Below are 12,704 nucleotides of genomic sequence, written 5' to 3'. Positions count from 1 at the left end.
TAGGCTGTGTAGTGGCAAAGGAGAGGGGTAAACACCTTTCCAGCAGAAGGCCTTTTACACAAGAGAGGGTTTCAGTGTTTAGACCAATTAGTAAATGAGACAACCGAGTTTTATGACCTTGGACAGATGAATCACCCGACTGCCATGTGAGGGGCTTGACTGGTACATTCCGCCCAGCAAATAAAGCTTTGAATTTCTCATTTCAGAAGAGGAAGAAGCTCAGAACTTGCACAGTCAAATGATGAAAATTGGTATTTTGGGGAAGAGCTGACTGTGATGGTGCTAATCACTTCAACGTTGTGTTTTCAGGCTTTGGCTGTTTTGATGTTTTTCAAAAATACTGGCCTATCCTTCTTTGATTCTTTATCTCAAAATCCCCTTACTGTATGGAGCGCATGAGCTCAGAGAATCTTTGTATGGAAGTTTCATCCTGAGAAAATTCAAGCAGGGAATAAATTATCAGAGTGAGGAAATTTTCTTCTTCCAGCTGAATATGAAACTCATTGGTGTGTGTAACTCTGCTATGGAAACTTGAACCTGACTATTCATCACTGAAGTTCTGCTCTGGTGGGGTCAAAGATGTCTTCATAGGATGGGTCAGTGCCATAAAATGCAGTATGGTTTTCCACGGTCATGGGAAATTGATTAGTGTGATGGTCATAGTGGTGTATTAAGTTCCAATATTGCCTCCTGAGTAGAGAAACCAAACAAAATCTTCTCACCAAAGCTCTGGTGAAAAAACATGGTTTGTGACGAAAAGTAAGTCTTAATAAAGGTAACATTAAAACTTTATTATATTAGTAGAAGTTGGATGTCTGTGCATCTTGATAACTATCAAAAATACAAAAATGTGGTTTCTGACACATTTCTGGCACAGCTGATGTCCAGGAAGACATTTAGCATAGCTGGGAGGAGGAAACAGTGGAATGAGAGATGGGAAGAAAGGCTGTGGAAGGAGCCATGGGACCCCAGTAGCAGTTAGTCCTGTGTGGTCATGCAACCACCCTGCTTTGGTCTAAAGTGTCTGTCTGGTAGGACTTGGTTGGCAGTCAGTTTTGCTTTGTATGCACAGAGAAACACTGACATTTGGTGGGCAGATGAGGTGTCCTTACCTTCCCTCTTTTGTCTAGATTTATTTGTCTTATTTGTCTGATGCACACAGTTCATTATGTTTATGCTGATTGTAACCAACAGTTAATTAAATAAGTTCCAGGAGATGGTCATGTCCCAGGAGATATCACTAAATGACACAAAGAGATTGAAATGAGAATTGAGATGACTTTCTTGACCTTGGTTTGATAAACCTTTCACTGGATACAGCTGGATAGTTGCTTCTCCTCTAGAACTATTTATAGGTAGTTGTTAGTGTCTGCTTTGGGTACAGAAAGATACTGAATCTGCCAAGAAACATGCAATTTCCATGAAACATGACACTTCCATGCCATTTCCCACTGAAAGGATTTTGATCACTGAATTCTTTGATCTCACTTTCTTTGGCAACAGGTGTGTGAGGAAGTGTAAGTCCTAAAGAGATACTGCTTACAAGAGGCAGAAAAATTAATACACCTTTACTAACAGTCAGCATGAAGCTTTGAGGTAGGACTGGAAAATACTTTCTATGGTGATGAGAATTCCCTTCGTTTATCCCTCTTCTTTACAGGAAGACACTTCTCTGCAGTTATATTCAAAGGTGCACAGGTGTAAAATGGAGAATCCAAAAGCCTCCTTATTCAATGCTCTTAGCAATTCCTTCCTGCATAACTATTCAATGCAGAATTTTGCAATTTAGTGTAAGATGGAATGGGAGCCAAATTGCTGCCCTTGGAAATTTATCTGTTAAGAATGAGAGGTAAAGAATGTTCTGTAAGGCAGTATCTCTTGGCTGCTTTTTTTTTTTGGTGCCATGCTTCCCAGGGGAAGGCTCTGTGGAGGATAGAGGTGCTGTGCCACGGTTGGAATGTTGGCTGGAGCTCCATGAAACCCAATGCGCGGTTTCGACAGAGGAGTCACAACTGTTGGCAGGTTCTGGTGACCATGGCAGACCTCAGCGGGAGTTATTCTAAGAACACAACATATGATCAGATTACTGAGGGACACTTTACATGGCTCTAAAAAATGAACCATCTGACAGTTTATGACAGCTCTGCCTGTTCCAGCCAAGTGAGGAGTGCTGGTCTTTGCTGACCCTGCAGCCACGGTTGTGAAACAAAGAAGGTGCCTTCCAAAGCCTGTGAACATACAGGCTTCCAGCCACATAACACCTGCTTACATCTAACTGCTGATAAGAAACACAAAAGACATTTAGGACTTGCTTCTCTTGTAGTTTTGATTCATGGTAATTTAATACTGCCTTGCTGCAGTTTACTGGGCTCGGCAATTTACATAGTTCTATATTTAGTAATCCCTGTGATGAATGTCTTTGTAGAGTGATCTGTTTGTTTGGTGGTGGTTTTTTGTTTAGGCTTTCTTTTTTCTTTTTTCTTTTTTCTTTTTTCTTTTTTCTTTTTTCTTTTTTCTTTTTTCTTTTTTCTTTTTTCTTTTTTCTTTTTTCTTTTTTCTTTTTTCTATTTTTCTTTTTTTCTTTTTTTCTTTTTTTCTTTTTTTCTTTTTTTCTTTTTTTCTTTTTTCTTTTTTTCTTTTTTCTTTTTTTCTTTTTTCTTTTTTTGTGCTACCAGTATCTTTATTACCTTAATATAACCTGCCACTTTTCTGTTTTAACCTGACTGTGAGGACACACTTCTGGAATACGAAGACTGTATGAGAGGTATTAGCAAGTGGAAAGTGAATTCTAAAACTGGAAATTTTGATGATCCACAGTTAAATGCTCTCTGTGTAGAGTTTCTTTCTAGAGAATTTCTGTACTGGTATCTAATATCTGCCATTTGTACAACAATTTCCCCTCCCACTAGTCTTTTTTGGTGAAGTATATGGCCTGAGAAGACTTTGCAATTTTTGCTGCTGCTGTTGTCAAAGACAAACAGTTAAATGCACACTTATGGAAATACCTCCCAGTTTCCCAGGCCTGACTACAGTTTATTGTCTCTCCTCCCTGCTTCCTACTCTGTTTCCCTTCTTTTGTTCTCTCTAACACTCAGTCCCTCTTAATTCCTTTGATGAGGTGCTGGGTGACGCAGGAGATTGGCATCACTGTGTAAAGGTCTCTTTCTGCCAATTCCTGCTTTTTTTGGTTTTGTTTTGTTTCCCTTCTGGTGCTCCTTGTTTCTAGCTGCTTGTCAGCTCTGCATGGGTTTTCAGTGGGCTGCAGTCCTTTCAGGGCTGTCTCTGCTCTGGTGTGGGTGCTGCAGTTGCCTCAAAGTGTTCTTCTGTCATGGAGCAACTTTTTCCGAGATGACTTTTCCAGCCACATCCCCAGGAATGTCCCCTACCATGTCTCCTTTTCTCTATATTCATCTTTTTACGTATCTTGTATTTCTCCTGTGCATTCTCATGTCTCCTTTTGTGGTTCCTCTTGTGTCTCCTCATGCGTCTCCTGTCCCTACTGGCTCTTGCCCTTTCCAAAATACATTTGAGCAAAGGTAGGTTGTGCTTCTCTGGTTGAGGATTTGATGGATTGATTGTTATTTTCATCCAGTTTGGTGGTGGCTGGAATTCACTATGACTGGCACAGAGCTGTTCATGGCATCCTCTCATACCAATTACCCTGCAGCCCCTTACTATTACAGCAGAATAATGTTCTGTCAGACTATTTAGCCTCCATAATTTCTTTACTTAACACACTATACATATGAATTTGCTCCATAAAATTTATTGTATCTGGTTGAGAATCAATTGAAATTAGTTTTGCCAGGATCACCCATAATTGAGCCAGTGTCTGGAGAGTTCCCATGTGTTTAAATTTTCAGTGTAGCCTGATACATGCCCTTTAGAAGTTTGCCTCAAATTCTCCACATCCACTTCTTCTCAAGGCTAGTTTTTCCTCTCTTTTCTATTAACTCATTCACCTTGCCTCTCAAAGGATCCTCTTGTTGAAACAAACATTTCCTTCTTCTTTCTTTATAGATAATAAGGTTTGAGTGCCTTGTTTTGTTCAGCACATTTCCCATTTCTGACGTGTGTCAAACAGTCCTTCTGAAATTTCTTACATGACGGCGTCTGTCTGAGAAGAATCACTTCAGTTGTTTCTTACCTTTCAGCTTGGATCCATGTCTAAATAGATGGAAGCTTTGAGAAGCCATAAATGTTATTGTTGGCACAGAAGGAAGGTGGTGTGGATGTGTGTTGCTATAATTGGTCTCAGCTTTGTGAAAATGGTTTATGTGGGTTGGAAGAGGTGGCAGAGCAGCATCTGCTCCCACCAAACTCTCCTGGGCATGTCACTGTGCTCAGGCAGAAACTGTGGGAACTGGAGAGGTCAGTGCTTGCATGGCAGGGCATTGTGTTTCTGGCACAGACACAGTTCCTAATTTGTGTTTACAGGAGCTGGAGTGGATTTCTCAGCTACAGACCTGCTCCTTCTCCCAGGGGAATAGGGGAGCTGCTACAATGACACTATTAGGGAAAGATTAGGATCTGTGTATGTAAAATGCTTTCCCATTCCTATGTGTGCATTGATTGTGTTTCATGAACCTGGCCTAACTGCAGTCATGGACATTTGCATTGTTCTGTTTCAGAAACAGATGGAATTAAGGGCTTTGCCAGTTCTTCCCTAAAGGCTTGAGTGGTCAATTTCAGCAGTCTTTCCTTGCACACACTTTATTTCAGGGTTGAGAGAAATAAGTTTAAAATACAAAAAAGTTACTGTTTTTTCATGGAATATTTAACTACTGGAATAGTTAATACTGATAATGTAGTACTGATTTCACTGCTTACTTTTTCATGTCTGTGATGTCCTAATATACAAGTTCTTTGCCCACAAACTTTCCCAGATAATACTAGGGTTTTATAATTTTGTTATAAAAAAACTTCACAAGAGCTGTGGCTTTGTTTCCTGGTTCATTCCTGTTTCATTCTGCAAACACTTGCAGCCATATCAAGATGTCTCACAACCTTGCAGCTCCTACTCCCAACTTTTTATTGCAGTACTATCTTGATACTACTGTGGTCACCACAAATGTTTTATTTTGCAGAGCCTGCTCTTTCACTGTCGTGTTTTCTGCTTTGAACCAGCCTTGAGTTCAGATGTGTAACTTCTGCCTTTCTGTTTCTGCTCTTAATTCCTCCATCTCCAGAAAGACAATAAAATCTGTGTGACTGCTTAGATGTGATACAATGGGAGCCAGAGTAATAAAGCTGGATAGTCTGCCTGCAGGAGCCTGAAAGCCCTTGTAATTCAGTGTATCATATCACACTGATAAATTCTGTGTAGCTGTTTCCATGTTCTTCCCCTTTGTTGTTTATTTTCTTGGACTTGGTTACACAGAATGACAGGCTCCTTTTGGTTGGAAGGGATCTTCAGACTGCCTAGTCTGGCCCTGCTTCTCAAGCAGTGTCCAGTAGGTTGTTACTGTCCTCCAGGTATGGAGACTACAGCCTCTCTGGGCAGCCTGTGCCAATGTTTAACCACCTTCAGAGTAAAAAGTTTTTCTTTTTTTTTTTTTTTTAATTGTTTTTAGACAGAATTTCATGTGTTAATTTGTATCAGTTGTTTCTTGTTCTATCGGCACTATTGAGAGGAGGGTGGCTCCCTTTTCCCCTTTTTTGCCTCCCATCAGGTTAATATTATTATTATTATTATTATTATTATTATTATTATTATTATTATTATTATTATTATTATTATTGAAAAACTGCCCCTAGGTCCTCTCCAGGCTGAACAGACCCAGTTCTCTTTTCATAGGACAGATGCTCCAGTCTCTTAATAATTTTTGCTGACTTCTTGCTGGACTTGCTCCTGTGTGTTTACACCTTTCTCATGCTGAGGAGACTTGATCTGGACTCAGTACTCCACATGTTGCCTCAGCTGTGCCGAGTGGAGCTGAAGGATCACTTCGCTTTACCTGTTGGCAACTGGGATTTGCCATAAACGGTGCATTGCAGCCTCACTGTCAGCTCATTGTCAGCTGGGACCCCATCCACTTGTTCAGCCAGTTTTTCAGCCACCTTGTCCAGCTATCTAGCCCAAACTTTGTCAGTTTGTCTATGGGGATGTTATAGGAGACTGCTCCTAAAACTCAGACTTCTACCTTGTGCACTGAGAAGTTCCTTTCTAAGAAAGAAAAGAGTGTGACAGAGTCATCCTGCTCCTGATCTCTGTTGATACACAATAGAATTATCTATCTTTTTTGCTGGGGTCACTGCTTTCTAAACTTGGATTTGCACTATTTCTGTGTTCCAGGCCGAAATGAGTTGATTGCCCGCTATATTAAACTGAGAACAGGGAAAACACGCACAAGGAAACAGGTAAGGTACAGTTTTCCCTTTTTCTCTGGAAGGATTAGCTTCTTTGGATATTTAGAGATTATGAGGGCTAATGAGAACAAATTTCTTGCTGTTTGCTTGTTGGTAGTTTCCGACTTTGCTGGAAGGAGGTTGTTGTGCTGAGCTGGTTAATAAGAATGGCAGGAAGAGAGAGCTCAGGCATTTTACAGGAAGTTTGTAATGCTCATGTCTGCCAATCATACTGTGACCCACAAATTTTTCTGCTGTTAAATGGCATGATTTTATTTGCTTGTCCTACTAATGAGTGTTTCAGGGAGCACCAGTTGTTCTCTGCATGAAGATTTCTTGTTTAGCCCAAGCAGACCAGTCAGCAATGATGATTTTGAAAATACCTGGCACATGAGATGGAAAAGGAATCTTTGTAATTTGGGCATGAATATCCAGGCTATGCTGGACAAAGCACTGAGCAGCCTGGACCTGCCTTAGATATTGCCCATCTTTGCAGGCCCTCCACCCCATTTCATGGCACTGGAGTTATGTTCAGAAAAGCAGCTCCTTGTTACCCCAAATCCCTCCTACCCCCAACCCTAAATAACTGCCTAATTCTACAAGAGGCTGCCAAGTATTCCTCTGGAATTAACATGGAATTTTGTCTTTCAATGCAGGTATCTAGTCACATCCAGGTGCTGGCAAGGCGGAAAGCTAGAGAGATCCAAGCCAAGCTCAAGGTATGATGGATATCCTTTAGCATATCACACAAACTCCCCCAAGGCAGCTACTCCCTCTTTGAATAGCCTTAAAAAAGCCTGAGAGATTAATCACTGACCTGTAGTAGGCTGGAGAGGAAAAGGTTCTTCCCAGGAAATGTTGTACAAACATTCATTATTGTTGAAGCTCTGTGACGTCTGGAGCAATTCTATTTAAAGAATAAAGAAACAATAACTTTTTAAATTTCATGTGTCTTATTTCTACCTCCAGTTCATGCTGTTGTCATTCAAATCTGAAAGACCCTTAGCCTTAGGAGTGTGCAGAGAGTGTTTACCTGAGCAGGAAATGTTTATGGTTACAAATGCTGACCAGTAAGCAGTTGCTGGTGTTGTGGTGGCCTTAGAGTTATCAGAGCACCAGCTGCACTTCTACTAGAGGTGGTGATGTGGAGTTGTCCACTGAGAGGAAGCAATAAAGCCAGCTGGCATCTTCTCAGGTAAAATGGTGCCAGCTGAATAGACTTTGCTCCTTGATTAATTCAGACCTGATGTGAAGAGGCCGGTGCTAACGAGAAAGAGAAAATGGTTGAATACTTGTTTGAGAAAAGCTGTGTTTTCCTTTCCATAGGAAAAGCTCCAAGATCACCCTAATGAACCTCTTGACATTTATTTCCACTCAGATTTGATGTGGGGAAATGGTTTATGTGCTCAGACTGAATTGCCAGAAATGTTGAGAAGGTCAAGTTTGTATGTGACAATTGCAGAAGAGGGTGTCTGTCCCCTGTTAAAATGTGAGCTATCCAGAAAGGGCTTGCTGAGCAGGATGTGAGGTCTGAGCCTTGTTATGTTTCACTGAGACAGCTAGAGAAGGAAGGTGAATGCTGACCTTTCTGTTTGGTATGGCCCTAAGTAATGTGGAAGGAAGAGAGTTTGCTTTCCTGGTTTTCCATGCTTCAGGTGACAATATCCGTGACAGCCCAGCCCTGACTGCTGAGGGATGGATGTTAGCATGTGCTTCCTCTTGGCTGCCTGGGCAGCTCCTCACTGGGCACCAGGGCAAATGGAGTGTCCTGTGTGTGAGCTGCTGGCACTCAGCTGCCCAGGACTGACATGCAAGCAGCTCTGTTGCAATCAGTGATTGTCTCTAAGCCATGACAGCATCCCCCCACATCCCAGCCCCATTTTAGAAAGCTGTGCTGTGTCTTTTATTAGCCTGTTGTGTTACCAGCTGCTCTGATAAAGAGAAGGAGGCACAAATTACAACTATCTAATTCAGTGCACCCAGGTAGGGCTGTCTCAGCTTGAAACCTGTGGTGCTGTTAAGTGGTGAGTTCAGGTGGAGGCCTGCTGGAGAGGCAAGTCGGAGCGAGCAGGAAACAACAACTGCCCAGGGTGTTAAAAGCCTCACTGCTGCTTACATCTGTAACCTTGATTCTGTTCCTTGTGTGACACAGCTCTGGGGCTGGGCATGATTGGAAAGCCAGCCAGCCGAGCCTGTTCCCACTTAGCTCACAGGCGCTGGCCGGTTTTGTTCTCAGGGAGCGAAGGTGTCTCGGGGAGCTCCACAGAGCCATTGGCTGCTGTCCCTTCACACACCCAGGCCATGCTGTGAGCTCTGCCCAGCTGCCTGCAGAGAACCCTTCCCCAGGACCAGGCTGTTGCTTTCCGCCTGCAGTGGCAGGTCGGGAGCACTGATTCAACTCATTTACTTCTTTGATTTCTCTGGCCATTTCCATAGAGCAGGGAAATGAAATCACAGATACTGCTGCCCTTCCTCCCAGGTCCTGCTGACAGCTGTGTGCTCTCCTGTCACTGCTCATTTTCCATAGCAAGTGCATGATTTTGTGTTTATATCCTAGTGATCAGAGCAGCTACAAGATGATTTTTCAGAGTAGTGACTGCAATAATTCCACCTCCACACAAACTGGAGTGTTTTTTAAATGTCCACTGTGTCTGTAAACAATACAGTTGGGAAATAGGGTAAAACTTGAAGAAAACTCTGTTCCCAAAAGTCAGTAGTTTTTCCATGCCCTGGGTGGCTAATAGATATCATCTGCACTAAGGAAAAAATTGGGAAATCATGGTGATGTGATGGTACTATCATCATCATCATCATAATCACCATCATCATTATTATGTGTTTTAAGAATAATAAAAGAAAATACAAACATTGCAAATGTTTGGTCAAAGTTTTTATTGTTTTTATCATGTTTATCAAAGTTTTTTACCTTTTTTCTTTTTTTTTCTTTTTATATTGGAAAACACTTGAAATTAGTATAGAACTAAACAGAAAGGTGTCTTTTCTAAAAACATGCTCCTTCCAGCAGTCTGTCAAGCATTTAAACAAAACAAAAACACAGCAAAGGTTAATAGGTAAAATACTCTCCTTCCCTAATTATTTTACATTTTCTTTTAACTTTTAATACCTCCACAAGTAAATGCATCTTCCCCATAAACTGAGGTAGACAAATACAATTTTTCCAATGAGAAAATAAGGGAAGGAAATAAATCCTTCTCTGCAACGGCACATGGGAAATAGTCCTTATATATATTAAGAAAAAACCAGAAAATAATAATTTTCCGTAAAAAATATAGATAATCCTTCAATTATTCCCTAAGGCATCATTAAGACAAATTCTGAAAACGTTTTCCATAGCTTTGGAGAATATTAGGAACTTTCTCAGCATTTAAAATGTTTCCCTTCCATTCACTTGAATGGTACTAACTGAAGTCACAAATGCTCTAAAAAAGAAGAGGTTAAGTTTTGCCCATTTCTAGTGATCATTCCGCTTGAACATTAACATTTATTATTGAGATTTTTTAGGGTGGCTTCTCCACTAGTTTTTTTTTTTTTTTTTTTTTTTTTTTTTTTTTTTTTTTTTGTTACACACATTAGGATATTTGTGCTTTGAACTTTAGAGAACCTTAGATAGGTTGGAGGGGTTAGAAAGAATGGAGGCCCAAGGGTGAGAACTTAATGCAGTTCAGTGAATGCATGTGGGAAGTGAGAATTCCTGAAGAAGACAGCAAGGGCTGTTGTACCTCTTTCAGCAGTTTCTTCAAGCTATGAATTAATCTGTGAGTTTTCTGTGGTAATTATAATACCACAGATAAATGTGGAATGTTTAAAGGATGAAGATTAATTGTAGGGGATGTAGGAGGGAAGGCAGAATATAAGTGCTTCTGTTTGCCTATTTATACCTTGAAAAAAGAAGAAATTAAGAATGCTGTTTGTTTTATACATAACTCAGACCCACTAATTGTGGCACTGTCATTGCCTGTAAGAATGTGTGTAAATCTACAGTCCTGTTAAAATACAAAAAAGAATATCCCTGCATATTTGCCCTGGAGATTATGAAGGTTTCAAGTTTCATTGGAACTTGAAAGAGGAATAAAATTATAAACTCTATCTGAGACTAATGCAGTCCCAAATTGAGGTAGTCCTTTCTGCAGTGATGATGATGATCTCTTTTTGTGACCTTTGCCTCACAGGTTTTTTTTTTTTTTGTAATCAAGAATCTTTCTCATTGAATATTGTTACCAATTATTAAAATACAAGAGTCAGCTACGGATGTACTTTCCACAACAAAACTTTTCAGCTGTATGGTTGAAAACCCTCAGACAGAAAGGATAAATGCTTCTCAGTCTTTAAACCAGCATTTCAGAAAGCCTGATTATTCACATCTGAAGCTATAGTAATGAGTCACAGCCTTACAGCTTTAAAGAGTTCTTTGGACAGTTACTGGTGAGTTTACTGCCCAGAATTTCAGAGATGCCTGTTCCTGACAGAGAAGCTAATGAGAATTCTGTTTATAGACCATCAGAGCTGGCAACTAGTTAATCATTATAATAATCCTGTTTTTTCTCTTTCTGTTCTTGCTCACAGGATCAAGCAGCTAAAGATAAAGCCATGCAGAGTATGGCTACAATGTCATCTGCCCAGATTATCTCTGCAACTTCCTTCCATAGTAAAATGGGCTTGCCTGGTCTCCCACGACCAGCCTACCCTGCTGTTTCTGGGGTGAGTGGATCAGTGACTTGGTGGAGTTTTGAGAAGACACTGACTGTTTGAAAGGATGTTAGGACTTGCTCAGGAAAATCCTGAGAACTGAGACAGAATGGGCCAAAAGGCATTGTCTCTGTAGAATAAATCTGTCATGTGGCTTCAACAGTTTTGTCCAATTCTTTGCTCACACTGATGTAAAACAATAGAGTTTCACTGTGTATATTTTTTTAATGATACAAGGGAGAGAACAATCAGTTCCTCTGGATTTTCATATCACTTTCTTAGTCCAGCATCTTTTTGGAATAAATCTGTTTGGGCCATCCTGACCCTTTCTCAAGTTTATATTTCCCAATCTTTTTCTCAGCACTTTGATCAGATGGCCCTTACACAAAATCCATAATAGAGAAAGGTTTGTCAGCGTCTCTGTACCTATGAGCTGGGCCTAGTGAGCATTTGCTGAGCATTGATTTCTGCCAAAATAACTCCCATGGAACTTTCCTGGGGAAAATGGTCCTTCCAAGAGAGTGAGCATCATAAAAGCTTTGGAGACAGAGGCACAAGTTGCATGCATAATATTTAACATTAAAGATCACTTTTGAGTCAGTCTTTTGCATATCATGAGTAGTAGTGTGTAGAATGAAAAAAAAAGAGCAGTCAGCATCTCCACAAGAATGAATCCAGGAATGTAAAAAGAAGAGAGAACTCATTCACATCTTTAAAGGTCTGTGAGCTTGCAGTTTGTTTCCTCAGAAAAGAGCAAGCCCTCCTTTTCATCTCTGTCCTAAGAGTGGTGACTCCTGCCTATGTGTTGTTCTCTTGCAGTTTTGGCAAGGACCATTGCCAGGCCAAGCAGGATCTTCCCAGGAGTAAGTATTCCTTCATGGAGCATCCAAAGCAGGTGCTTCTGCTGCTTTCTCTGCTGCCTGAGGAACACAATTAGCTATTACAAGATCTGTGAAATGCTAAGGCCTTCATTTTTCTTACAGTAGTGTTAAAATGGAGCTGAGCTCTCCTGAAAACTGTGTTTACCTGTGGGTGTTGAATGTCTCTGAATTTGGCCTGAAAGTCTGAGAGACATCCAGACCTATATCCACTTGCAAAGATATAAAACTACTCGTAGTTGAAAGGAAAGGTTAAATAGATGGGCACCAGTGTATTAAGAGGCTGATAGGGATCTCAGAAAAACAAATCTGGAGGGGGGGCCTGCTGAACACCTGCAGGGAAATTTTTATCTGTCCAGTCCTGGCCTCTTACTGCTTTCTGAGTGTTTGCCCATGACCCTTCTCTTGCCCACATAGAAAGATAATTTCCGAAAGACACTTAGGCTACTTTCTCCCTGAGGAGAAATAATTTATCTAATCTGTCCAAACAGTCAGTAAAGAATATTTTTTGGTTTGGTTGTGTTTTTATTAACCACCTCTCTTTGTGTTCTTCTCTAGTGTGAAACCTTTTTCTCAACAACCTTATGCTGTACAGCCTCCGCTTCCAATACCAGGTAGGTAAGGAAATGTACTTCCTTCCTTTGAAATTGTATTCCAACTTCAAAAACAGCCAGCACTCTAAAAATCTTGAAAGTTAATTTAAAAAAAACAAAACCTATTGAAACATTTCAAAGAGCCAAAACCAATTTTTATATGATTTCCTCTTATTAC

At 40.5% G+C, this 12,704-nt stretch overlaps 1 protein-coding gene across 3 annotated transcripts in view; it reads left to right on the top strand.

Moving 5' to 3' along the window:
- The window catches only part of TEAD4 (TEA domain transcription factor 4), a 49,922-nt gene that overhangs the window by 24,724 nt on the left and 12,494 nt on the right, over nucleotides 1-12,704 (top strand). For all 3 annotated transcript variants that reach the window (XM_058825056.1, XM_058825054.1, XM_058825055.1), the window contains 5 exons: nucleotides 6,296-6,360; nucleotides 7,005-7,067; nucleotides 10,933-11,067; nucleotides 11,875-11,918; nucleotides 12,492-12,547. In XM_058825056.1, coding sequence (XP_058681039.1) covers nucleotides 6,296-6,360; nucleotides 7,005-7,067; nucleotides 10,933-11,067; nucleotides 11,875-11,918; nucleotides 12,492-12,547 — 363 coding nt within the window. The remainder of the gene's footprint in view (nucleotides 1-6,295; nucleotides 6,361-7,004; nucleotides 7,068-10,932; nucleotides 11,068-11,874; nucleotides 11,919-12,491; nucleotides 12,548-12,704) is intronic.

This window comes from Ammospiza caudacuta, chromosome 2 (genome assembly GCF_027887145.1).
Source record: "Ammospiza caudacuta isolate bAmmCau1 chromosome 2, bAmmCau1.pri, whole genome shotgun sequence".
NCBI lineage: Eukaryota > Metazoa > Chordata > Aves > Passeriformes > Passerellidae > Ammospiza > Ammospiza caudacuta.
This window is presented reverse-complemented; position numbering and strand designations above follow the sequence as displayed.